The sequence below is a fragment of the Bombus fervidus genome, chromosome 8 (genome assembly GCF_041682495.2).
Source record: "Bombus fervidus isolate BK054 chromosome 8, iyBomFerv1, whole genome shotgun sequence".
Taxonomy (NCBI): domain Eukaryota; kingdom Metazoa; phylum Arthropoda; class Insecta; order Hymenoptera; family Apidae; genus Bombus; species Bombus fervidus.
The window spans coordinates 2626160-2651555 of NC_091524.1; the positions used below are offsets into that span (position 1 = coordinate 2626160).

The 25396-nt window shown below is 37.9% G+C and overlaps 6 protein-coding genes across 11 annotated transcripts; 3 read left to right on the top strand and 3 right to left on the bottom strand.

Moving 5' to 3' along the window:
* Positions 1–57: 57 nt before the first annotated feature.
* Kappab-ras (NFKB inhibitor interacting Ras like 1) lies at positions 58–19916 on the bottom strand. Of its 2 annotated transcripts, XM_072008943.1 has the most exons (3): positions 19677–19916; positions 19156–19527; positions 58–78 (listed from the first exon to the last, which is right to left on the bottom strand). In XM_072008943.1, the coding sequence occupies exons 1-3, from the start codon at positions 19773–19775 to the stop codon at positions 73–75; spliced, it is 477 nt and encodes a 158-aa protein (XP_071865044.1). In that variant the 5' UTR covers positions 19776–19916; the 3' UTR covers positions 58–72. The 2 variants fall into 2 exon arrangements, with proteins under 2 accessions (XP_071865044.1, XP_071865043.1); XM_072008942.1 differs by lacking the exon at positions 58–78 and having other exon boundaries at positions 18316–19527.
* On the top strand, positions 821–3260 carry LOC139990039 (venom serine protease 34). Its single transcript, XM_072008915.1, has 8 exons — positions 821–981; positions 1283–1500; positions 1578–1799; positions 1892–2090; positions 2166–2366; positions 2442–2593; positions 2693–2846; positions 2919–3260. Exons 1-8 carry the CDS (start codon positions 936–938, stop codon positions 2942–2944), a joined length of 1218 nt encoding a protein of 405 aa, XP_071865016.1. The 5' UTR covers positions 821–935; the 3' UTR covers positions 2945–3260.
* LOC139990022 (sodium- and chloride-dependent transporter XTRP3) lies at positions 5057–15349 on the top strand. 3 transcript variants are annotated; one of them, XR_011800466.1, is made up of 13 exons: positions 5057–7757; positions 9630–9862; positions 10076–10096; positions 10297–10518; positions 10687–10797; positions 10882–11123; positions 11228–11372; positions 11455–11656; positions 11727–11886; positions 11973–12135; positions 12232–12432; positions 12968–13035; positions 13484–13606. XR_011800466.1 is itself a non-coding variant. In XM_072008874.1 (12 exons), the coding sequence occupies exons 1-12, from the start codon at positions 7508–7510 to the stop codon at positions 13634–13636; spliced, it is 2103 nt and encodes a 700-aa protein (XP_071864975.1). In that variant the 5' UTR covers positions 5065–7507; the 3' UTR covers positions 13637–15349. The 3 variants fall into 3 exon arrangements, 2 of the variants coding, with proteins under 2 accessions (XP_071864975.1, XP_071864976.1); XM_072008874.1 differs by lacking the exon at positions 12968–13035 and having other exon boundaries at positions 5065–7757; positions 13484–15349; XM_072008875.1 differs by lacking the exons at positions 10076–10096; positions 12968–13035 and having other exon boundaries at positions 5067–7757; positions 13484–15349.
* On the top strand, positions 16554–18636 carry Fa2h (Fatty acid 2-hydroxylase). The gene is made up of 6 exons (XM_072008922.1): positions 16554–16844; positions 16990–17215; positions 17829–17989; positions 18111–18243; positions 18328–18447; positions 18508–18636. Exons 1-6 carry the CDS (start codon positions 16554–16556, stop codon positions 18591–18593), a joined length of 1017 nt encoding a protein of 338 aa, XP_071865023.1. The 3' UTR covers positions 18594–18636.
* A 79-nt stretch (positions 19917–19995) lies between the features above and the next one.
* Positions 19996–21732, bottom strand: Irbp18 (Inverted repeat binding protein 18 kDa). Of its 2 annotated transcripts, none has more exons than XM_072008949.1 (4): positions 21583–21732; positions 21134–21244; positions 20895–21051; positions 19996–20813 (listed from the first exon to the last, which is right to left on the bottom strand). In XM_072008949.1, exons 2-4 carry the CDS (start codon positions 21242–21244, stop codon positions 20710–20712), a joined length of 372 nt encoding a protein of 123 aa, XP_071865050.1. In that variant the 5' UTR covers positions 21583–21732; the 3' UTR covers positions 19996–20709. The 2 variants fall into 2 exon arrangements, with proteins under 2 accessions (XP_071865050.1, XP_071865051.1); XM_072008950.1 differs by lacking the exon at positions 21583–21732 and adding an exon at positions 21365–21465.
* Positions 21733–21816: 84 nt separating this feature from the next.
* On the bottom strand, positions 21817–24448 carry Atms (RNA polymerase II-associated factor 1-like protein antimeros). 2 transcript variants are annotated; one of them, XM_072008879.1, is made up of 8 exons: positions 24173–24448; positions 24007–24099; positions 23618–23942; positions 23393–23536; positions 23215–23318; positions 22897–23113; positions 22564–22807; positions 21817–22479 (listed from the first exon to the last, which is right to left on the bottom strand). In XM_072008879.1, the coding sequence occupies exons 1-8, from the start codon at positions 24244–24246 to the stop codon at positions 21995–21997; spliced, it is 1686 nt and encodes a 561-aa protein (XP_071864980.1). In that variant the 5' UTR covers positions 24247–24448; the 3' UTR covers positions 21817–21994. The 2 variants fall into 2 exon arrangements, with proteins under 2 accessions (XP_071864980.1, XP_071864979.1); XM_072008878.1 differs by having other exon boundaries at positions 21817–22482; positions 24173–24432.
* Positions 24449–25396: the final 948 nt, after the last annotated feature.

Sequence of the window (25396 nt, forward strand, 5' to 3'; positions counted from 1 at the left end):
ATTACTACTATCAATATTTTACATTCTAATTGCAGCAATATCTAAGATGTCCTCGACTGTTTGACGTTGCATCTATATCTGCGTCAATTAAATAGGAAATGTTGAAAGGAAAATGCATTTTACGAGTACATAATTATGAATTGGGGTATATTATCATTATATATTTTATCTTTAATCTTAATACGAATGTAATATGTGAGAAACATGAAAAAGTATGCGATATGGCTGACCCTATTTTATTGAATAAAGTCTACAACATAAAAAAAAAGAAAAAAAAGGGAAAATAGTTACGTATATCCATGAATTAACAAAACAAATTCTTATACTACATTTACAAGCAAATTATTATTTTATACGATTAAAATTACCTAAGTAAATAGATATCTTAAATAAATAGTAAATAGGTAGCTTTTTTAGAATGCTAAAAATATTACGAAATAATTAATTATCTTATCAAGTGATAAATGAATTAATTGCCCCAAGATATCTCGCATTTATAATCTCGCGAAATATCTATACGTTTCTAATTAAAAGTAAGATATCAATGTCTTGGATATCTTCTATGGAAAATTGTAATATAAGATATCACGTCAGTCCTGATCGAAACGATTATATCGACTAATTAAAAAATAAAGCATTTTATGTGCTGAAAATGAGCGTTTTGAAAATGAGAAAATATGAACATTAAGGAATTTTGTATGAATTTTGTTGCAAAATATTAAGTAGTTGTCGTAAATCTACTTTTTTTCTCGAGGTTGCAACTACCTCTGATAAGAGCCCGTGATAATACCCGCGAAATTATTAGTTGCTGCTTTAACTCGTCTTCGCGACGTGGATAAAAACGCCGGAATGCACGCAAATGCAAATAGATGGATAGCGACTGTGTCTCCGAAATCTTCGTACTTGTCGCGTAACAAATTTTTGATCAAAGTATCATGCTTTCTATACGCACCGCCGCGTTCCACGGTTTTATGATACAAGGTACACATAATGAATTTTTTATTTGGCAAAAGAAATTTGGTGCAAAGAATTTAGCAACCATTCATAAAGTGCTTCTTATCGTATACAATCGGTGCTATATCAAAAAATTTCTGATTATCTTGCCATATCTGTGAAAAGTAAATTATACCACAGATATATCTGATTTCAAGCATCCGATTCAGATGCTATCACGTATCGAGCACTTTATCGAATTTACGTTTAATTTTTCGCTGAAAATAAAAAAACGTTTTACATTTATTTTTCTAATTATTTCCCAAGAAAAAATTTGTTTTCGTTGCAGCGGCGGTTTTGTTATTTTGTTGGTCTATATTTTCGATTGAATTAAGTAATGCTACAAATGGCAGTTGCACCTACTATCACGAACTAACTCCTGGTACTAAGTATTTCATTCAGAACCGCGAATACCCGAATTTCTATAGCAGGTCACAATCATGTTCATGGACCATCGTAAGCGAGTATAAAGTTGATTTAACCTGTAGCACGTTTGAATTACCATGGGTAAGGCTATAGTTTTCATTGTAGAATTAATTACTAATCGTAAGAGAAATCGAAAATAACGAATAATTTTCGCGCAGAGTTCCAATTGCTTCCAAGACAAAGTAGCTGTGCAAGTCAATTCTTCTACTACGCATCGGTATTGTGGTAATGGAAAGTTTAACATACAATCAGAATCAAACACGATGGTTGTAACGCTGCAATCACCAGTATGGTCGAGCGGTGGTCGATTTGCATGTGAAGTGAGATCAGTGAAGCGACCCCAAGATTCCGAAAATTGTGAATGTGGATGGAAAAACCCTGTATGTATATATTTACGCAAATTCGTCGACGCTTCATTTAGATTGAGTGACGTTATTCTAAGCAAATGAGAGCTTCTGTTAATCGTTCTTAGAGCCGCATCGTCGGTGGAAATGATACAGGGGTGAACGAGTTCCCTATGATGGTTGGTATTGTGGACTTCAAAAGACGAGTCGTATTCTGTGGAGGCACTATAATATCCACAAGATACGTACTAACAGCGGCACATTGCGTCGACAGGAAAGAATACCAGGAATTGGGTGCCCTGGTTGGCGATCATGATTTGCGAACAGGTAAGCGCCTACTGTAAATGCAAGTACTTCGTATCTCGTATCTCGCATCGTGGCTAATTTGATTTCGATCTGTAGGATCGGATACAAACGCCACGGTGTTACATCGAATAATCAAAATTATGATTCATCCTAATTACGGTCAAAGAACTGATCAAAATGACGTGGCTATCGTAAAAACAGAGAAAGAAATGAAGTTCACTAACGAGGTTGGTCCGGCTTGTCTACCTTTTCAACATTCGTTGGATACTTTTGCTGGCAATTATGTTGAATTGTTGGGTTAGTGATATAGTGGTTATATACTGCGTTACGATTCGCTTTGTTATTATATCTCAACATTTCTGATAAAATTAGGTTGGGGAACAACGGATTATGGTGGCCCAACTTCTGATATTTTGCAAAAAGTTACCTTAAGCGTGCTTACGTATCTACAGTGTTCTAAAAATTACAAGGATATAACGTCAGATCAAATCTGTACCTATGCCGAAGGCAAGGATTCGTGTCAAGTAAATTTCGCTTTGAATTGTAGCAGAATTGACGCAATCGATCGATTAAATGAATTTTTCATGAATGCAGTAATACTGAAGCATTTATTTAAAAAATAGATGGACAGTGGTGGGCCAGTTCTATGGCAAAATCCGACGACTAAACGACTTGTCCTGATAGGAATCATTACAAAGGGTTTAGGTTGTGCTATCGTTGGTGGTGTAAATACTAGAGTTGGAGCTTACATCGACTGGATTATTTCAGCAACTTCAGGTAAGACGTAGAATATGCGATGCAAATAGTTAAAGCTATATTCGCGTAACCTTCGCAATTTTGTTATTTCAGACGCTTCGTACTGCATCATAGAATAAGACAATACAGCTTATCGTTCGACTCGATTTGACACAATCTGGATAGCAGGCCTAGTCGTTTCATTAATATCGCTGATAACGCAACTGACATACTTATGAGGTAAATTTCCTCGTTTTACAGGTTTAAAATGTTCCCAAGAAAACGATAAGAATACAAACATACTATTCGCACGAACATTGTATTAGATCGGCAATTACATATCATGCGGGCATCAAACGATTAGGATGTGTCGATTTATTGTTTCAAGTCTGGAGACGACGAAAGCTTTGTAATTTATCATTCAGATATGTTATTGAATATATATTGTTAAATCATGCTAGTTGAATCTTTTATTTCACCCCCAACCTGCCTCCTCCTTTCTTCGTCTCTTCCTCACCCGCCGTTGCCTACGCTAATGTTATTTGATATTTACGTAAGAACGCTCAAACATCGACATCGGAGCGTCTGTATCTTGTAACACTCAAATCGATTGTAAAACTATTCTATTCGTACAAAAAGCTATTTCTATCGATATAGACGGAATAGTCAGATTCATCGAGCGAGATCTCTAGTAATCGCTTGTTACGCGCAACACGAAAAGACGAGCAATATTACGACGCACGCGAAATATAAACTAAGTAAAGCCTTCGGTCACGAAAGCCGCGTGTCTATGGCAAACATTCCGATCGCATGCAGATATGAAATCGTAAGCAAAACTAATCTATGAATTTGCTCGAAACGAGTTAAATTTTTATGCACGGACCGGTAACTATGAAACGCTTACGCAATGCGATTTCTGATATATAATGTATATATACATCGTATATACGTTATATATAACGATTATATACGTGGCTGGTATGTAATGGTACGAGAGAAAATCATCGAGGTATCATCGCCACGCGACGCGACTCTTCCGCGTATATCAGCGCGTCGTTCTTTACAAGCCGCGCGTAGCCTGCACGTAGACAACTAGAAATTAACTGCGTGTAAACAATGTCTCATTATTAATAAGTTCGTGAATGAGGATGTGACGTGAGACACTTTACGAGAGGGAATATTCAACAGCTCCACGGTTACGTTCAAACCAGAGCAAATACGTATAATCATCTCTGTTTACCTGTGAAATACAAAAGGAAGCAAACATCGACGAGAAAAGGAAAAGAAATTGATTTATAAGTACAATCAACGATGAATCGTTTTAGACATTGTCTGCTTGCCGAGGTTTCTCGGTTCACTATAAATAGATGACAAGAAAGGGGGAATTAATCGGACAAGCCGAACGGGTAATTCGTGGCGCAATTGCGTACGATCGCACAAAATCAGTCATATCGTCGTACACGAGAGATATTTATTAAACAAATTGATTTCTTCGACGTGATCTGCCCTTGACATAGTTATTTAGTTGATGATAGTTCTCACAAATGGGTACTCTCGTCGTCTTCACACGAGTACCAGATGTGGTTTATGAAAATTTCGTGCCAGTCCCCGTAACATGCGATATTTATTGTATGTACAGACAATTTGTACTTTATCAGCAATCAGTTGAAAAAATAGATGCTAGTCTTTTCGTAAGTAGAATCGTCCGATATCAACCAAATAATATTGGAATCCTTTTGTAAACGACAACGTATAATCGACCGGAACGAATTGAAATGAAACAGAGACAAGGGAGTTAGAGTGCCTTGTATGTAAACACCGTTGTTTTTAAGCAGACCAGTCGCTATTTGCTTCCTTAATGTACACCGCTCTCAGTTTCTATTCACCTTCAATATGATTTCACTCATGGTGCAACCACCTGACCTTAGCTAACGATCAGTAAGAACCTCGAGGGAGCTAGGTCTCGAGGGTCGAAGGTCAGTAAAAGCGTAAACTTTGTTGGTGGCCGATCGATTAGAGTCGGAAGCACGTCTGTCGAAAGTAGAAAAAAAATAAGGCGAATTCTATTTGTAAAGACTCGAGGAAAGTCGAGATCGTGGGCCAATCGAGGCAAACGAAAATGGCGGGGATTGGCTGCGACGAAGATCGATGTGCAACGAGGCGCGCGCGCGCGCGCGTCAACCTTCCTACTTTTCTTGCAGGGTATAACGTAACGTTGACCAAAAACACAGAGGACAAGGAGAAGATAGCTTCGTCCTCTTTGGGTAGAATATATCGGTACAGAGGGATAGATCAGTTCGAACGAGTTTCTCCCCTCTGCTCACGGCCTTCTCCCGATTTTCTCCCCGAGGAAGTCGGCCAGTGGCAACTCGGCCGTTCCTGATACACGTTGAGCGGTCTAGTTCGTGGGGAAGAGCAGAGAGTCGACAGTTGGGAGTCGGAAGAGCGTGACCGTAGAGCGTATGCGCCATATGTACATAATTACTACGGCCAATCGGGAATTGAAAGCGTTGTGCAAAGCTTTGTCGAAGCGTCGAAGCTCCAGGGTCTGCTTCGTCCCGTTGGTTCCCTCGCGTGCGTGCATAAGCGCGCGCGCACACAGCCGCGCAACGGTGGTTCAGTTCGTTATTGACGTTCATGTGCACGGGGCGCGTTGCTAGAGTCTCTTCAGGCACAGCAACTTGAGAAGAGCGGAAAGAATTCGCGCGGGCTGTTTGTCAGCCGACCAATCAGAGATAAAGAGAACAAGATATACCAAAGGCCTACCGAGGCCGGAGGAACGAAAAAACGAAAGGTGGGACTGATTGTAGCAGCCAGAAAAAATAGCCCGGTTTGAGCGAGGAGGGAGGTTACGGAACCGAACTACATGGCTCCAAAAATTATTCCTTCTTTCCCCCGACCACGCATCTACTATCTACGTTCGAGCGAGCACCACCGGTTCAATCAGTGGACCGCCACTTCGAAATAATTGAATACGATTCGAGTTCGGTCAGTTTCGTGAGTTTTGTCAGGACAAGAAGAGCGATCCAGCGGCAGCCAACTTTGCTCTGTGTACGTCCCCTATATCACATTTTGAACAACATATACACTCGAGAGTATAGGTACGACGACTGTGACAGCGAGCTTAAAGAGAAAGAGAAGGAGTGTGCGCGAGAAAAGAGAAGCATGACCGCGATGCAAATGACGCTGCCGATTTAGTAAATCGTCGTTAATATTTTCTACAGTACGAGAATTGTCCCTCGCTTGTAAAGCTTATGTCACAGGCAATCGAAAGAAACATCAGCATCCACGGAAGACGAAAGAGGAGAAAATTGAAAGAACGGTGTCACAGTGTAAGGAAAGAGAGGACGGAAGATCGGGGGCATGTTCCAGGACAATAATCCTGTTAGCAACGTGAAACGTGAGCTTCCTCCGATTCCTTCGATTCCTTCGAGTCGTTAAAGTGATTCTCCTTGTGCCTGGACCGCTGTGGCGATCTTTCATGATTTAGATGCATCGTTTTCGCACGGCGGACAAATTGATGTTCTCGCTCGTACAAATAGGAACCCTTTCAACGATCGTTGTACACGCACCTTTCTTCAATCACCCCCTTGTCCTTTTCCTTTCTTCTGATTCGTCTCGTAATTCACGTATGTCGTGTTTCGTTTGGTTATTTCGTTAACCGATCCAATATCGTTAAGAAAACGACGAATCTCTCGATTCGCAGTGTGCAAATTAAAAGAAACATTGCGTCCGATATACGACGATTCTTTCCCTCGTATACAACCCACGCCGTATCGATTATACTTGCTGCTCCGAGACAGATATTTGAATCGTTGATTTTCAGCCTTGGCAATGTGAATCACATAATTCTCACGTAATTCTGTTGATCTCTTTGAATCATTGCCACATTCTTCCTTCGTATATTGTTACGAACACATTTCGAACCACGAGTTTTAACTTCCGTGAACGTCCATACGACACTTTAACCGATCGATAGTAAAGAATAATACGATTTCTTACGACGGAAAGCACGGTAAGGTGAACAGGGAGAAGAAGAATAGCCCACTGTGTGTTTTTCCCTTCTATTGTTCACAGAAAGGAGCCTGCGTCCGCGTAGGAGCTGCTCCGACGAACAGCCGCGTTCTTCGTACCAGGCATGCCTTCCGCGTTATTCTAAGGGATTTTTTCTACACAGAGATCTAGCTTATTCAGGATAACGGTATTATATTAACAGAGAGAAGAAGAAATAAACACAGCAGATAATAAAAATTATTCTTATAGTTAAATGTAACGATTAAGATCCTTGTTGGGCCTTTCGTTGGACTGCCGTTGTCATTCTCGTTCTCATCTTTGTCGTCGGTGTCGTTAACACATTCGTTAACGTTGTCGTCGTTATTGTTATTGTTAAACTGTTGTTGCTCTCGATAGCAGTCACTCGTTGCTGCCACTATTTATCGTTTTCCTTGTCTCTCGTGCCAGTAATTGATCGTCGTGGTGATCTTTCAAAATATATCTGTACACTCTTTAAACATTGGCTCGGTTATCCCGATCTGTGCTGGTCTATTGGCTTGTTTCTCGACGAACGCGAAAAGCATCTAAAGACAGGAAAAAAGGAAAGGAGGAGAATATAAGCAGTAAAAACAGAGCGTTGAATACGGGAAGGAAAGAATAGGCGGAAATTGTACAATTTGTCTTTGGAACAAGGAACTTCGAGGTAAAGCATGGTAGTCAAGAACGAGAGTACGAGAAATGGGCATGAGCTGGCTCCGTTGAATGAGGAACGTCAGGCAGGTCAGAACGTGACGATCGTGATAACCGGAAATCAAAATGCTGCTGGCAGTCAAGAAACCAAGGAAGAAAACAGAGCAGAATGGAGCGGCAAGATGCAATTTTTCCTCAGTATTATCGGTTACAGCGTGGGTCTCGGGAATATCTGGAGATTCCCTTACCTGTGCCAACAAAACGGAGGAGGTAAGTAATATTTGTCGATGAGCGATTTCTTAATTCTTTCTATTTCGTCTCTATCGCCTCTTTCCTCGAAAAGAAAAAAAAGACGCATAAGCGAAATTGCATTATTAAATTGTGAAATTCATCGACCAAGGCATAAATCATCAAACTTGAACTTTGAATCGTTACCCATTCTCCTTGAAAACGTTCTCTAATACGGAGATGGATCTAAAGCTGCTATAATCGAATGGCCACGTAAAACGCAACGTTATACGCTATTTTCAGTCACATAGTTCGACCAACCTCCCTTTCCTGCCCTCGCCGTATGCCTATCCGCTTAAAAATATATATCTTCGAAGCGTTTCACGGATCTTCGAAATACCAGTGAGAACGTCGCGAACAGTCCTTGGTTTCCGGCTATCGTATTCCATACTCCCCCCCCCCCCCGAATATCCTAATACAGAGGGAAACCCGGGGAAACTAATAAAATCCTATAAAATTCGCCCTTGAACCTTCTGCTCTCCCTATCCATGATCTTTCTTCTATCCACGACCTATACCTCGGTTGGCGTAACTCGATTACATTCCAATGAAAACGAAACGGAAACATACGTATCGCGAAAATAGACATTGCTGGTTTACGTGGGTGGGTGCGCGAACAAGGGTGGCGGGTGAAGCACGAATGAAATCACGACGGTAAGGCGTTACGTCATAGGGACATGGCTTACGCGACCGTTAAATCGGACGCCCCCGCGAATTTCGTTGTGGAAATTTCCATCGATGTTACGAACATCGACGAGCCAAGACCCGACGAATAGAGAGAGAAAGAGACTACTATTGCGCAGAACGCAAGGACCGAACCGCGCGTTTCCTCTAGCTAAGTTCTGGCTAGGTCAGCGTTCGTGTTAACGATTCGACAGAACGTATATGCCACTGCACCAAAAACGAGCCCGGTTCTACTCGATTTTCAATGGAAATTTCCTTATGCTACAATACGACACCGATGTCGAGGCCATCGTTCAGCCTGACGCCGACGTTCGACGCGCGTCGATCGATTTTTAACGTTCTTATCGGCAGACACGTAACAATTTCACATCCGCATCGGGTTTATGAATCGTCTATTCTGTCTTTTACGAAACCTTTGCCAATTTTTTAGATAAGAAGTATTCTTTATTTTTTTTTTTTTTTTTTTGTTTTTCTGGAAGAACAGTTTAAGGATTGGTATTTCAAAATGTTTGAAATACAATAATAACGAAGACGAGTAGCGAACGACCCATGGAAACATGGCATAAGTAGAATCAGGAATTTTGGTCAAACGATTTATCGAGAAGTCTTACAGGAGAATCGCGTGCCGCATACTTGAACGATCCAGCCTTTTACGCTGGGGACGTGTGTAATCGCGGTAATATCACATCGTACGTGACACGATTGATCAATAGTATGCCGCCTATCGACACTCCCGAAATTCTTTCGATCGGAATGACGAGAAGGATGACAAAAATTGGTAAAGAATGTTCGAATAAGATGGAATGTGTACCTACGTATGTACGTATACGTAGATACGCGTCACTCGATCAATACCGTACCAGACACTCCGGCTGCGGCTGTCTCAAACTAGACTACTGCGAAAAAAGGGGAACGAAGAATATTCTCTAAGCAGGGTCACAGCCGAGCCCTGGCAAATGGGAGAGATTAAAAGAGAACGGTTATGGCATTCACTTTGTAATAAGGGGTCAGAGGAACAAGAGTTGGGGTGAGCAAGGGGAGAGGATAGCGAACGATATTATTTTACCGAGAGAAAGAATAGGAAGAATACAGATCTCGCTTTTTAGACAGCAAAAGAAGAAAAAAGAAAATTGCCAGGGGTAAAACATGTTATGCACGGGACGCTTTTCAGGTGCCTTTCTCATCCCCTTTTTCGTGATGCTAATCCTAGAGGGTGTACCCCTCTTTTTAATCGAGCTGGGTCTCGGTCAACGAATGCGACAGGGTGCCCTTGGTGTATGGAACACGATACATCCATGGCTAGGCGGTATAGGAATAGCATCGTGCATCGTCACCTTCTTCGTGGCGCTTTATTACAACGTCATCATTACCTGGTGCTTCTATTATCTTTTTAATTCGCTCGAGGTGAGTCCCTTCGTTTTCCGATGACCGATCGATTCAATCAATAAAACCGTAGGCCGTTGTTATTCCCACGATCGAAAACGAGCTTAATACCAACTTGATTATGGCGTTTAATTGATCGATGGAATACGCGAGTGCTATAATCACTGGGTATCAGAACAGTTTCGCGATCGTTCGATTAACGAATACGATTTATGTTTCATGCTGCTCGATTAGGCTGTCACGATTAAGTTCAACGTAAGTACTTGTCAATTTCAATTTTCGTTTGCATTCACTAGTCCGCCTGGAAAGAAAATGGACAAAATGGAACGGGTCGCGCATGATGTAGTTCTTATTATAGAAAATTACAAATTAGACGCTTTTATATTTTCTGATTAACGCGGTTCTGATTAACGACGTCGAGGGTAAATTTTTGACGAACGAACGATTCAACGCAGGAGCCGTTACCATGGGCGAAATGTCCAGAGGTTGATAATAAGCCAGTCGAAGAATGCGTGAAGAGTTCGGAAACTGCATATTTTTGGTACAGAACCACATTGGACGCGGCACCGTCGATCGAAGAAGGACTGAGTCTCAAGTGGTGGATCGTCCTTTGTCTGCTGTTGAGTTGGATCGTCGTCTTCTTTATTGTGATGAAGGGAATACAATCATCGGGAAAGGTAGGAAAACATCGAGTGTTTTAATTGGTTTTTCTTTTCCTCGTGGGTGGTCGTTTACTTTCCCTTCGAATTACTTTCTATTCCATTTTCCCGTCCGCCTTTTCCTCCGTGTAAATGCAAGAGTCAGATATACTGTGTCAACGACTTATGTTTCTGCTTGATTTAAAGGTGGTATATTTTACATCCATGTTCCCGTATTTGGTGCTTACTATCTTTTTTATTCGTGGAATAACGTTAAAAGGTGCCAGCGCTGGATTAGCCCATATGTACACGCCAAAGGTAATTAATTTCCACTTTTTCGATGAGACTCTCGTGTTTCATTGTTTTTCACGTGATTTTCACGGTTGCCTTTTTCATCTGCAGATCGAGAAACTGTTAGAGCCCACGGTCTGGCTCGACGCAGCGACGCAGGTTTTTTACAGTTTCGGGCTAGCATTCGGTTCCTTGATCGCGTTCGGTTCTTACAACACTCCGGACAACAACTGCGTTCGGGATGTGCTCCTGGTTAGCGGTTGTAACGCCTTCACCGCTATTTACGCGAGTGTCGTGATATTCGCCATTCTAGGCTTTAAGGCAATGACAAACGTCGATAAGTGCTTGGCGAGGTAAACTGATTTTTATTTAATTTCCATGAAATAATTTCTAGGAATGAAACAAGGAAGATTATTTAGTCTATTAACGATCGGGCAATTCCATTTCTTTGTTCCAGTAACATAGACTTACTTTTTCAAAATGGATATATAACGTACAAGAACATTACCATGGGAGAATACGAGGAAACTGTAAATATGTTAAACGCATCTGCGATGAACTTCACACTTGAAACCTGCAGTCTCAGCGAGCAATTGGATAATGTAATCGACAAACATTTTTCTTATATTTGTGTTTTAAAAAGGCGGTTTTTAAATTATTTTTTAAAAATTAATCGATTATTAGGCTGCCGAAGGAACAGGATTGGCTTTCATAGTTTTCACCCAGGCGATAGTCGAGCTGCCTGGCGCTCCGTTTTGGTCTTGTATCTTCTTCCTAATGCTTCTAGCACTCGGTCTGGGTTCCCAGATCGGTATACTAGAAGGCATGTTATGTGTCATCTTTGACATAGATCTGTTCAAGAGAATAAAGAAGCAATACATAACAGGTAGGTACGATCATCGTCGTCTTCTATTCACGATGGAGCAAACGCGATAAACGATAATTTTTTTTCTTAGGGGTGGTTTGTACGATCTGCTTCTTTGTTGGTTTAATATTCTGTACCGGTGCTGGAGAATATTGGCTAAAAATGTTCGACAGTTTCGCCGGTACCATCGGTCTCGTAATGGTCGCGCTCATGGAAATGATTTCAGTCATTTTCGTTTATGGTCACGAAAAGTATGCTAAAACTTTCATACTTGATGGTCCTTCCTGGTTTAAGGGAACATTTCACGTTTAATTAACAGGAAACAATTCTTCTCCAGATTCACGAAAGATATCGAGGAAATGACAGGATACAGACCGGGGATATATTGGCAATTTACCTGGCGATTTCTTGCCCCCATAATCATGGTCTGTATTCTCCTTACCAGTATAGCATCCATGTTCATCAAAAAGCCCACATATTCTGCATGGGATGCGTCACGGGTGAGAAAAACTTTTCGAGTTTTCGAATTTTCACTTCTTCCGTTGCCAAATTTTCTAACACGTCTCGACCTCGATATTTCCTCTTGTACTTTTCAGGGTATAGCCGTACCCACCGCGTATCCCAGTTGGGTGTTGGCCATAGCGGTCGTCATCATTTTCGCGGGCATCGCGCCAATACCGATCGTATTTTTTTTGAGGCGGTTCCAATGTGTCAAGCTGGACGTTGACATTCATCAAGGCAGTATACGACGCATAGATACCACTGTTTCTACCAAAGAGATGATGGGCGATGTTGATGTGAGTAGATCTAGAAAATAGACCGTGATGAGCTCCTTTCGCCAACATCCGCCCGACGTTCCTTTCATCCTCCATTATTCTCTCTGTTCAATCGTATACATCACGACACACGCATTTGCATTTGTGTATTTCTTTTATTTACGCTCTGTAGCCTCTCGAACGTTCACCAAGGACTATTTCGTGCGTTTGAAAAATATGCTCGATAAATCGAGCAACACGATTATCTTAAACCAAGAAAATTGCGCCACCTTCACTATTTATACGAATTATATCATTTCGCTTCACTGACTCGGCGATTCGTCTCTTATCACCAGTCTTGATTAACTATGGATAAAACACGCGAGGCACGTTCATATGCTTGTCTAGACAACGTAGAGACTTAGTTATCGTAATAGAGGGTAACTTAATTGGCGCACCGAGAGACGTGCTTACGCTGTTAGCGTCACGAGTGCGAGTCAGAAAAAGGAATTATATACTCAAGGTGCGTCGATTAAGCCTGAACGAGCATTAAGATTTACGTTGGACGTACCTGCAGTTATAGGAAAGCGTCCGTTCTGTGTGCGGTAACGTCGATTAATCGCTTCTTCCATAGCTACCTTACACGTGAGTCCATAGTATACGTACTATCGTTTATGGAATGCTCTTAGCTTAATTTTACGTGCTTTGCACCGTTGTTTCTATTGAGACGATGATCTTCGAGCACGAAGAGGCAAACGGAGGAAACGCGAAGAAGGTGTTTTTTCTTCGGCTTGTAAATCTTACGACTTAGAGAACGTTGCCGATCGCCAGATTTTAGACATCGCGTGAAGTCGGCATGTTGTCTGCGAAAAAGAAAAACCAACGAACCCGGTACTTGAGTTCACCGGGCAAGAGCTTTCTCGCTTTGATATCTCACTGGCACCGCACTTTTCTTTCATTAATAAGGAACACGCCCTGGCTGGCCTGCGTTTCGAACAAATCACGCATAGCCTTAGCTGCGATTGTTCGTTCACGATTCGATCACGGAAGAACGTGACCACTTGTAATTAACGGTAGTAATCTCCATTTTCAGTTGGACGAGTACCATGACCGTCTCGAAGATTTTCCCGAAGAGGACGAAGATGTGAATAGCGACGATGACAACAACAGTGCACCGCCCATAACGAAGATCGTCCCTAACAAGCTTCAGGGTAAACCCTTCAAAATGGAAGTGATGGACTTTTAAAAGCAAGTGTCGGGTCCGCGATCTTTCGTCGCGTCGTTTCTTCTTACAAACAAATCAGAGAAAGAAGGATAATCGAACATTTGTCCCTTTGGAATTTCAATTCTTAGGAGACGCGTAAAATGATACGAATTGCAAATCCGAATCGAGGAATGAAAGAATTGAACGATCGGTGCTTTTTGAAAGCAATACTTACTTTCCGTCGAACTTATGACACGGTATTAACGTGTACAAAGCAAATAAGAAACGGAAAAGTGGAGAAAACTCAAAAAAATACTCGGCGTCACAGAATGCATGGTAAAGAGTGAGAGAGAGGCCGATTCTAATCGCACTCGAAATCGATTCGTTGCGCCTTGCTAGCTTCGTTCGATTGACTCGGTTTCATTGAAATCTAAATTATCTTTGACTTGGCCTGATCGATATCTTCAAGTGATTGGTTTTTGTCCAGTCCACCTAGTTCGTTCGTTTGATCGTATGATCGGTATTATACAGCAAGTTGAAAAAATAAAAAAATGCAGAATTACGCACGAACCCCTTACGGCAGCATTATTAAGTCTAGACTTCTTCCGCGAAGAAACGAATCGTGTTGATATTAGCCTCCCTTCTTCGTATTTTTAGAAAGAGTACCGTCTACTTACGTTACGGATCAAACAATGAAATATTCTGACAAAGGCTCGTCCAATTAAAAATGAAACCTTCGAAACGTACGGATATTCATAGTACGTAGAATTGATCATTCGTTTTGAAATTTTCGAGCGATTTCTAGACGGTGCCTAGGTTCCTATTGCTTCCAAACCTCAGGGGTGAGAAGAGAAGAAATGGTCAAAAGAGAAAAGTTGCAAATATCGAAACCTAACTAGAAGTTATAAACCTACTCGCCCAAATAGAACTTACGAGTAGGAAATAGTGTATAGACGGTATCTCTTCACTGAGTTTCGTAATACTTCCAAATTGCTAGAAACCCGATTACTTAAAGCAGAGATAGATCGCGAAATACCGTGAAATTTGTATGTCTCCGAGGCAGATATGTCGAGATCGGGTCGAAGAATTTTCAGGATCGTACTTAACAAGAGAGAGAAAAATGGAGAAAAGAGAAGAACCACGAAGCGGAAATCTCTTCGCGATGATTCGAATCTTTGTCGAAGTTCAATTTGAGCTCAACGTGGTCGGTATCGGTCGCGCAATCGTTCCTTAGAAAACCGAAAATGAGAGATTGAGAAAACTGTGTACACGCGCGGTTCGCGTCTTCGTTGATTTTTCTCGTTTCCTCTAATTTCTGGGATCGATTACGTTCGGCCAGTAATGACCAATTACGGAGGAACAGATACTTTGCAAACGCAAGGGCGGATATCTTTCCGTCAAGCGATGTAATATACTCGTTTGACAAGGTCAGTACCTGGCTCGAAAACATCAATAGCAATTCTAATAGAAAAGAGAATATCGAGATACACTGTTCATCGCGTTGCATTGTCATCGCGATGCTTGAAATGTTATATTTTTGGCAGCGCGTGTGCTCACAATCAGATTAACTTCGTGATAGGATATTACCCCGTTCCTTTTCTCTTCCCTCTTTCAGTTCTTCTGTTTTTTCCACTTGATATACCGGAGCATGATCGTTGCTGCGTTCGTAGACATTTAAATATAGATCGTACATAGGGTATATTGTATACACAAATATCCAAAACGTTTAAATAAAAGCTTATTTATTGCCGAGTACACGATTCTATGAATACCTATGTATCTATCGATTTTTTCCTTGCTTGTTCCTCTTCGATTCTGTTTTAATGGAACTTGAGCAAGAAAATACCGATTTTTAGCAAATGTACGATTTCTTAGATGTAAGAAATAAGATATACGTAATATAATTATTGCCGCACATGCGGCATCCAGCGATTTTATAAATTTTGTTAGCCTGTGGTTACATTGGACGCGAATCCAGGCGAACTGACGTTTTGACAAATGAAACATACGATCGTGTGCCGAACGATAGATATTTATTTTCCGATAACTATCCTTTATCTGTACACAGACTACAACTTTCGAAAATACAATTCAGCAATGTACGAGAGATACTAACTTATCAAAATCGCGAGTCAGAGAGTCGTCTGGAGAATGTCAAAACCTGATGCGCCCTGCAGATTCTTAGTAGATATTATGCATATGCCGTAGGAAAAGGCTAGAGCCATTGATGACTTACAGAAAGTGCTCTATTTGGAAAATCTCACAAAAGCAGACTTATACAGACTTAGTGTACAAGATGAGATGGACATAAGTTGATAAAAGTGGTTGGTCGTTCCACGATACATATTTGATTGCTTTGACATACTGAGCTGAACAGACCGTCAGTTTGCGCGAATTCGTGTCCACTGCAACTACAACATTATCATCCGCTTAAGCACATTCCTGAGACATCAACCTTCATTAATAATTTTCATTATTATCACTGTGTGATAAATATAATCACCACCAGAAGAAAGGAAACTCTCGAGCTATAAGTACTGTATAAGTCCGTAAATGACAAAGATTTAGCCTATTGAAATGATAATTTCTAACGATTTCAAATACTACTACAAAAAAGATGAGAAGAGCAAAAGTTAAAAATACATTAAAAGGTCAAACAATGACGTCATCGTATGGATAGAAACTTATCAAGGTAGGAAACACATCAAAGATAATGTGATTTGTCTGTTTGTACGATAACCGTATACACGTAGTTCTATCAGATATCAAGTGTGCCACGATAAACATTCGACCGGTAAAAGTAGATATTTCGCGGACTTCTGCTCATTACTCAACCATCGGTCTATCGATGAATTACAACGTTTCATATATACATATATATATATACATAACTTTTTCTAACTTTTTTTCCAATAATATATTCCGGTGATTGCAAATAGCAACCAGCTTGATCGGTTCAATGGCGAAGACCACGGACTCTATTTGCGATGTACGCAAGCGTACCACAGAATCCAAATCTGAATTACAATCAATCGAAAACAAGCAAAACAATGACTTTTTAGTTAACTATCAAAATCAATCTTATAACATACAAAAGTTTCTTCGGTATCACCCCGGTGGAACGAAGATATTGAGATACTTTAAAAATCGAAGCTTAGAGAAGGCGTTCGAAGAATTTCCCCACTCGCAAGCGGCATTTCACCTGTTGCAGGACTTCACGTTGAATCAAGAAAAATATCAAAAATACGAAGTAAGTACAACAGGGAAATTTATTGCAATATGTACTTGTATGTATTATCTCCGAATTTTGTACTAGGCATTTCATGCTTTAAAAAATAACGTTCGGCAAATATAAATGGAACAATTCATCAACGTTTTCATTTAAACGTTTATAGAATCTGATCGATTGGGACAAAGCTATACTTGGACAAGTAGGTTCACTGGGTCATCATTACTGGGAATGGGTCAATTTACCAGTGTATAGGGATATTAAACTTTTCAAGTCAAACATCTTAGAAAGTTTAACAATTACTCCTTGGTATCTGATACCGATAGTATGGATTCCGGTGTCTCTCTACTTCTTTTATAACGGATTGGCACGCATCGCTGCCACCAATACCGGTATTTTTATCATTTTCAATTCATTTTTTTTTTTTTTTTTTCTATCAGTCACAGTAATTTCTATTGCACACATTACTTAATTAAGAATTATTATAACTTTATTAACTCCTTTATATCAATGTATAAAATATCTCGCTATGCAATGTTGTTCCTGGTACATATTGGACGAAATATTTTGCAACGCAATGTCGTTCATACGACGCTTTGTACGAAATATTTCACGACACAATATTGTTCATGTGATGTTTTGAATGAAATATTTCACGTTCTCGTTTTTCAATGTTTACGACTGAAAGTCGCACATCGGTCAGTGTAACATAACATTATGTACATGTAATACCATGATTTCAACTATTTCATATAACACTTCCTTCATTTAACATTCCTAATTCCTTTTACGTTCACAAACGCAGTGTCTTACGAATTGATTTTTATACGAATCGTTGGACGATACGTATCGCACGTTTTCCAACGACAGGACACGCAAGATATCTCGTCCGAAGTTTCATGCATATGAATGAAGATTTTTATATGAACGAATTACGTGGCGAGATATTTCGTCCTCCGATGCGAAAGGGTTAATTTATTTTGTTCTATTTGTTGAAACTTTCAGAAAGCATCGTGTTTGAACCTTTAATTTCGTTTATATTCGGTATATTCATATGGACTATGTTAGAATACGTATTTCATCGTGAAGTTTTTCACTTTAAACCACCCGATAACTCAAAACTATTTATTACTTTGCACTTTTTACTACACGGTGTTCATCACAAGGTAAAAAGTAATTTTCAGTCTTTAAATTTATTTGGTTACAAGGAAAATGAAAAAATGACGATAAAATCGATATATGGAAATAATTTTAAATCGCATAATGATTTTATTTTTTGTTCAATAGGCGCCGTTTGATAAAAGAAGATTAGTATTTCCTATTCTACCAGCTTTATTGGTAGCAAAACTGTTACTAATGATTTATAATGTGGTGTTTCCACAAACGATTTTTTATTTTATACTCTCTGGTACAACGACAGGTACTGGTATTAAAATATTTATATTTATTGATTTTATCATAAATATCAATGATGTATCAAATGTAAAAAAAATTTGTCTCATAGGCTATATGTTTTACGACTTAATACATTATTATCTACATCATGGCGCGCCGAAGTTTGGAACATATATGTACTTAATGAAAAGGAATCACAACTATCATCATTTTTTACATCACGATCTAGGTAAAATTTACTTGCTTTCTAAAAACTAGACGAATCATAAATAAAAATTTTGTTCTTCAGGTTTTGGTATCACCAGTAAACTATGGGATTACATATTCAGAACGAATATTTGTTTGCGGCAATTGTTGAAGCCCATTGAATGGTAAATCGATCCATCCGTAATGGTAAATTATATACGAACTATGTACATATAACAAGCAATCAGTACAAAAAGAAGTCAATTATAATATACTATCGTTCGTTTGATTATATATATATATGTATGTACGTATATGTATATATATATATTTTAAGTACAAACAAAAAACAAAATGCACAAGATACATGTACAATAACATACATAGAATCAAGCCAAATCTTTCAGAGAAGAAAGTATCATTATTCATTGCTATAAAAACCTCAGCAAATTGATGTTTTAAGTACATGATCCTTTGAATATACGCTTATTTTATATAAAAATATTTTGAGCATACTAAACAAGTAAATCAGTGTCAATGATTAAAAGAATACCATCACCATCGGTGACATAAACAAATGTGATTAATTATAAATTAAGATTATAAATAAATGTGATTAAAGTCCATCAACTTTTATGTTTTTTCTACCCATACTTAACTGTGGGAATGTGCTCTTATTCGTAGGAGGATTCAACCTAGACGATAAATTAACGAATGCTTCAAACAAACTTGCTCTGTCCATAACATTTACCTCATAATGTTTCAGTTTTTCTCTAGTACACCAATTTGCGGCTTTGCTTGCTATATTCTCCAAACTATGAGATTCTTCCTCAGCTTTAGTTCGATTTCCAATAACGATCATAATTATTTCTTTTTTGTCTTTATTCCTGTCAATGTCCTTTTTCAATGGGAACAACACATCCAAAGATTCAGGTTTTGCGGTATCGTAAACTAAAACGTATCCATCAGCGAAACCAAGGTAATGTCGAGGTAGTTGCTGATTATTTGCATTATTCTGAGGAGATTCCAGTCCCGCAGTGTCATAAAATCGCACTTTTTCCTTCGTACCGCGATCAGTTTCTATATTTGCGACATAAATATCTTCGATTGTAGGGTGAATTTCCTTTTAAATTATAAAATATAATTTGACATAAATAAATATAATACGTTAATTGTTGTAGTTAAAATACAAATTTAAAATTGAAAATTAGTATGTAACGTAGAAATATATTATACAATTGATTTTTATGCAAACATAACCTATATTCTTACTGTTTTGACATTGACATTTCCATATATGAGTTGTTCCAACAATGCAGTCTTTCCTACTCCTTTCATTCCGCAAACAACTACTTTTGTTGTTTTCCCCATATCCAATGCTTCGTTTAAATTGCGCTATATCTACTTCCGATATTAAAACTCATGCCATTATTGAAAAAATAACTTAAGTCACTGGAGTCAACATTAACTCTAGTAACAGAATGAAGACAGGTGTTTTCCTAGGGGAAACGTATACTATCTGTTCTCATCAAAGATATGTCCCATTTCGGAAAATATAAATTTATTTACAAATTGAATAAATACTAATAACTGGCGGGTATTTTAGTTTATTTAATTTTAAATTCTTGACATTTCACAAACATTATAACAATAAATATCTTCTATAGTAATATAGTTTCCTAAAATAAATTTTTGTCGTATTGTAATTTATAAAACTTCCTCCATATAATATTTCAGTTGCATAAAATATTTAACGGTAAATATCGAAAACTCAATTACAATGGAATGCTTAAAATAATGCTATTAAAGCAACTGTAACTCATAGAATTTTATCTTTATCATTATAGTAAATAAGAGTTTACTATATACATGTAAATTTATTATCAAAATATTTTCTTTTTGTGGAATCATTAAATTTTTACTGCTGTAAACATACTTAAATGTATTATACGCATGCCTTGTTATTCACCTATCTTTTTTGCAAATACAGTATGTTTCTTTATGTAACATATCATTTCCTCCATTGAGAGTAATTTTGATCTCTACATGCATTGTCAACTTTTTAGTCTTTGAATTTTGTTCCTTGTCTCATTTAGTGTTTGAGATTCCAATAATAATGAATTTCACATGCAAAGACCTGCATACACTAAGATATCATGCATTTTAAATTCATTAAAAGTCGATTATAAGCAGACATCTTTCCAAGAAGTCTGACATTTTATTAGAAATAGACGAACCAAAGTGCATCTTCATCTCAGATCTGATCAATACCACGTTACTTGTTTCACGTGGAATTTATTCTGGCCTATGGCTTAGATGTCTCTTTCACCTGTTCCAGGGGTTTTGTGTCTTCAGCCAAAAGAGCATTTAAGTCTACATCTTGAAAACTTACAGAATGTTGGCTAGAACCTAAAATTATAAGTATAACACATACATTAAAAACTATAAAAAGATATTACGATTACATGATCATAATGTAAATCTGTATACCTGCATGTGCAAGGAAAAGGTCTTTCAAAAATCCTAATTCTTTTGTAAGCATCTTAATTTTTTCCTCAAGTAATTCATTCTCTGTTTTTAACTGATTTACACGTTCTAATGTTTGTTGTGTACGTAATTTACTTTTAACTCTAGAACGCTTTACAGCCTAAAAAAATATTAGAATATTAAATAAATATATAAATGTTTTCAATATGGTTTCTAGAAAATAATTAATTGCTTTCATTTACTTGATTATTTCTGTCTCTGCGCCGTCGATAATCTTCATCATCTTCTTCTTCAGAAATTTGTCTTTTCTTCTTATTTCCAGATGTATTATTTTCTTTATTTTTGGGTGCCATCTACAATTCATTTTAAAAGATATATTCAATTTAAAAACTTTCATGAATGCTACTTTTAAGTGCTTTAAATATATTATTAAATTTGTAAATAAAATATCGCGTTGTTACTTGTTCAATTACTTTTTGTTAAATATTTATGTAGTAAGCTCAAATAATATATGTATATAATGTATTTATGTACAATCCATAACAAACAATACGTCACATCATGTAAGTTACGATCAGTGTTTTTGGAATATATAGTCTATTTTAAACGATTAGAGTACGTAAGTACTTACTCTAAGGCAAACTCATATGACGAAAGATGTCGCGTTACGTACATGTGGAATTTTACTTACTTTTTATATTCCATACAAATACTCTAAATTCTTGATTTCGTATCACTATAAAAGCTTCACAATTGAGACTTTTGTTGCTAATAATTTATCATGCGTGTCACGGTAAAACACAGTTTCGATACGTCATGTTGATGATGCAATGCTACTTAAAAGAAGCTTACAGGCACGTAACGGAACACAGACTGCCCTCTATCGGTACATTTCTATGCTAAATATAATAGTTTTGAAAAAATGTAACCTCCTTCATCGATTATCTTTTATTATTAAAAATTTTGCATATGATGCGGCTGCATTTTACTTTACTTTTATAACAATCAATATATACATAGGTTTTCATCTTCCTTATTATTATTATATTTTTTCTTACTATTATTTTTTTTCTTATTATTATTATTTTTCTTATTATTATTATTCATTCACTCTCAGAACCACTTTCACCACTGCCACTACCAGATTCGCTATCACTGCCACTAGCTGATCGAGATCGAGATGGAGATCTCGACTTCGATCTAGATCTTGAACTTGATGGTGAACCAGTCCTAGATTTAGCTGGAGATCCAGATCGAGATTTAGTTGGAGATCCAGAACGAGATTTAGCCGGAGATCCGGATCGTGACCTTGAAGGTGACTTTGATTGGGATCTTGATTTAGAAGAGTTTCTGGATTGAGGAGTACCAGATCTTGACCTTGATTTACTGTGCGACCTAGGAGACTGGGATTCAGAAGGTGAACACGAAGCAGATCTAGACTTCGATGGTGATGCTGAATGAGATTTTGATCTAGAACGAGATTTCGAACGAGAGCGAGATTTTTTACTAGATGCTCGGGATGATGCTTTTGATGATGCTCGGGAAGATGCTCTTGACGATGCTCTAGATTCGGCTTCATTTTCAGAACCTTCTAAAATAACAATAAATCATAAAATTATTAAAAAAATATGCATAATACATAGCTAATAGGATTTTATGTAATATTAATGACCTCTATCTTCTGCTTTCTCAGCTTCTTGTTGAGGTTCTTCTTCTTCTTCTTCCTCCTCCTCTTCTTCATCTTCATCTTCTTCTCCTGGTGGTTCTAACTGTTTCTCCCTATATCTTTGCATTTTGAATTCATTAGCATTAAGTGGTCGGTGTCTTACTATTAATCTTGTGTTATTTGGTTGTTGTCCAACTTTTTGACGACGTTTACTAAGTCGTACTCTCGTTTCCAATTCATTATAATACACCTACATAACACACATAATGATAAAATACATACATCTTACATAATTAATGTAAAACATACGTTTTAATGTAATTTTAATGTAAAACATACCCCATCTTGTCTTATGACAAGGAAATAATTTTCCTCGTATCCTTTTGAAGCTTTACTTTTGACATTCCAATTATATTCTCTAGCCATCTTATACTCGTACTCATCATCATCTGCATAGTCAATACCAGCTGCAAAATCTCTCCTACGCTTTTCTAATGTCTCTTCTAAAGGTAAGAAGTATGCTACAAATTGTTCACCGCTTTCATCCATTACACCCCTAAAATAATAACTCTGTTATAATATTTTGTAAAATGTTATAAATCAAGCATTGGCTATAGTTTACTGTACTAACGAACTAAAAAAAATGTATGAATTTACCGAATCATAGCTTGTGACATTTCTTCAATTTGAGCTGGCACAGAACGTCCAGTTGGTGCTGGATCTGAATCAAATATAACTTGTGCGCAAGGATATTTCCATAGCTGAAAAAGATCCATTGCAAAATGATAAAAGAATTAAAATACATACTTATATCCTATAAAAGTATTTAAAATACCTTGAAATCTGGAAATACTGGCAAAATTTCTACAGGTACTACATTTGGCTTACTGTAGTGTCTTTCAATGGATTTTTTATTGTCTTCAAATGTTTTTTCTATTGCTTTTATTTGACTTTCACGGTCCATATATAATGTTTCTTCCTATAAATGCAAATATAACACAATTTTATGCGTGTGAGGAAAATGTTAGTACAAATAAAACATATAAATATCAAGACTCACTTTGAAATTTTTCTTAATGCTATAACCAACTTTAGCTTCAACTTTATCCACAGTTTGTGGTTGAAATCTAGTTTGTTCTGTAGAAATGTATTCAGTACGTCTAAGCCAAGACACACTTCTGGCATGATGTCTAGATCTTTTAGAATCTTGTGGAGTAAGAACATCTTCTTCCAAAAGTTTTTCGTCAGCAGGATCTAATTGAGTATTCACATCTCCAGCATATGTATCTTTATTTATAAGATCAATCTCTACACCTAAATCATGTTCTGTCAATACTTCATATTTATAATTACGTTCTAGTGAAGTTGGATTATATTGAATAAACCTACGAATATTAATTAATTATACATTATTTAAACTACTATTGATATTTAAATATCTGATCTTACCGAGTGGATGCAAAAGGATATGTAATAAATTTAGGGTCAAATGGTATATCAGGCAATGTATTGCAATATTTAACTCTACATATTAACTCAGATCTGAAATAAAAATAATAAAAGAGTATAAAATATCATTGTTATAAAAACCACAGGTTATAATCAAATCTCTTACCTTTTCTCTGCTGGTCTAGTCGTACGTTTATCTCGTTCAGCTGTATTACCATTAGTTTGAATTGTAGGAGCCATATTATATTAGCAAATGACATTTAACAGATTTTAAACATTACAAAACTCCTAATTCCGAAACGCGAACTACACTTTGTGTACTAAAAACAGTTTATCCGACGCCACGTAGTTATACCTCATACTAGACAGGAAATGAGAATACTCATGCCTGTATTTCTAGTTTCACAGTACAAGTGCTGCACCATACGGCTAAGTGCTGAGTTTAATTGAGATCAGTATATACAAATACCTATAAAATTAGGGATCTGCCTTGTTTAACTGGAACTTAGTATACACAAGAACCAATGTATTTCACATTGTTGACCGGCAATTTTACTGAGAATTTATCTCATGTCACCGGCTATTATTTCGTAATTGGATGTGGAAGTAAAACAATATAAATAAACTTTAATAAATTTTATTTATTATTCAACTTTTAATATTTCTTTTTCGTATGATAAACAGTGTAACAATCACCTACGTGTAATGATACACAACAGTTTTTACAAATATATCTAGTTTCGCTGCGTTTTCCTTTTGAAGAGCATACTCTACACGCTCTAGTCAGATTTGTTTTTCTGCCAGTGACTATTTTTTCTATGACGTGGTCTCTTAGTTGTCCGGAAAGCCTGGAGGGTGCATCATTATAAGGAGCTGTTTTAGAAATTCGAGAAGTATCAGATGCAATGGTGCATTCTTTGGAATCCACAGTTATTCATTCTCTAGCTACTTCCAGTAGCCCCCTTGACGATTATAGAAGCGAAGCTGAGCGAACCGCAAAATTACGAGGCTGTCCGTCTCTTCTGCGAGTGAGTTATGCTCGTAAAAGAGCGGGCAGAAAGGGAGAGAAAGAGAAACTCTCACCCTTGTAAAATAACGCGATGGAGGGGAATGGCTGTCAGGCGACCCAGGGCCGTTTCACCGCCGCCCCCAACGGATGGCGCCAGAGGCAATGGCCTTCACTGGTGCCGATACATTAGGATCGGCTCGATTAAGGGGACGTGGGGAATGCACCGATAGTAATTCGCAAAGACCGAGATCACAGAGCATTCTTATCATACGCGTAGACAGGCCATCGTGGAGTTTTAGTCGGTAAGAGTCCGACACTGCTCTGCTGCTGCCCGTAGCGGCGGAGTGTCCATGAGGATTTCTCCACGTGCAAAAAAAGCTA

What these genes read in the sequence shown, in the direction of transcription:
- LOC139990039 (XM_072008915.1), top strand. Translation starts at nt 936, where the DNA reads ATGCTTTCTATACGCACCGCCGCGTTCCACGGTTTTATGATACAAG. An exon ending in AATGTGGATGGAAAAACCCT is followed by an intron (nt 1,800 to 1,891) that starts GTATGTATATAT and finishes AATCGTTCTTAG; the next exon opens with AGCCGCATCGTCGGTGGAAA. An exon ending in GATTATTTCAGCAACTTCAG is followed by an intron (nt 2,847 to 2,918) that starts GTAAGACGTAGA and finishes TTGTTATTTCAG; the next exon opens with ACGCTTCGTACTGCATCATA.
- LOC139990022 (XM_072008874.1), top strand. Translation starts at nt 7,508, where the DNA reads ATGGTAGTCAAGAACGAGAGTACGAGAAATGGGCATGAGCTGGCTCCG. An exon ending in TCAGCGAGCAATTGGATAAT is followed by an intron (nt 11,373 to 11,454) that starts GTAATCGACAAA and finishes ATCGATTATTAG; the next exon opens with GCTGCCGAAGGAACAGGATT. An exon ending in TTCGTTTATGGTCACGAAAA is followed by an intron (nt 11,887 to 11,972) that starts GTATGCTAAAAC and finishes ATTCTTCTCCAG; the next exon opens with ATTCACGAAAGATATCGAGG.
- Fa2h (XM_072008922.1), top strand. Translation starts at nt 16,554, where the DNA reads ATGGCGAAGACCACGGACTCTATTTGCGATGTACGCAAGCGTACCACA. An exon ending in ACTCTCTGGTACAACGACAG is followed by an intron (nt 18,244 to 18,327) that starts GTACTGGTATTA and finishes TTTGTCTCATAG; the next exon opens with GCTATATGTTTTACGACTTA. An exon ending in TTTTTTACATCACGATCTAG is followed by an intron (nt 18,448 to 18,507) that starts GTAAAATTTACT and finishes TTTGTTCTTCAG; the next exon opens with GTTTTGGTATCACCAGTAAA.
- Kappab-ras (XM_072008942.1), bottom strand. Translation starts at nt 19,775, where the DNA reads ATGGGGAAAACAACAAAAGTAGTTGTTTGCGGAATGAAAGGAGTAGGA. An exon ending in GAAATGTCAATGTCAAAACA is followed by an intron (nt 19,528 to 19,676) that starts GTAAGAATATAG and finishes ATAATTTAAAAG; the next exon opens with GAAATTCACCCTACAATCGA.
- Irbp18 (XM_072008949.1), bottom strand. Translation starts at nt 21,244, where the DNA reads ATGGCACCCAAAAATAAAGAAAATAATACATCTGGAAATAAGAAGAAA. An exon ending in GCAGAGACAGAAATAATCAA is followed by an intron (nt 21,052 to 21,133) that starts GTAAATGAAAGC and finishes ATATTTTTTTAG; the next exon opens with GCTGTAAAGCGTTCTAGAGT. An exon ending in CCTTTTCCTTGCACATGCAG is followed by an intron (nt 20,814 to 20,894) that starts GTATACAGATTT and finishes TTATAATTTTAG; the next exon opens with GTTCTAGCCAACATTCTGTA.
- Atms (XM_072008878.1), bottom strand. Translation starts at nt 24,246, where the DNA reads ATGGCTCCTACAATTCAAACTAATGGTAATACAGCTGAACGAGATAAA. An exon ending in TATCCTTTTGCATCCACTCG is followed by an intron (nt 23,943 to 24,006) that starts GTAAGATCAGAT and finishes TAATATTCGTAG; the next exon opens with GTTTATTCAATATAATCCAA. An exon ending in CAGTATTTCCAGATTTCAAG is followed by an intron (nt 23,319 to 23,392) that starts GTATTTTAAATA and finishes GATCTTTTTCAG; the next exon opens with CTATGGAAATATCCTTGCGC.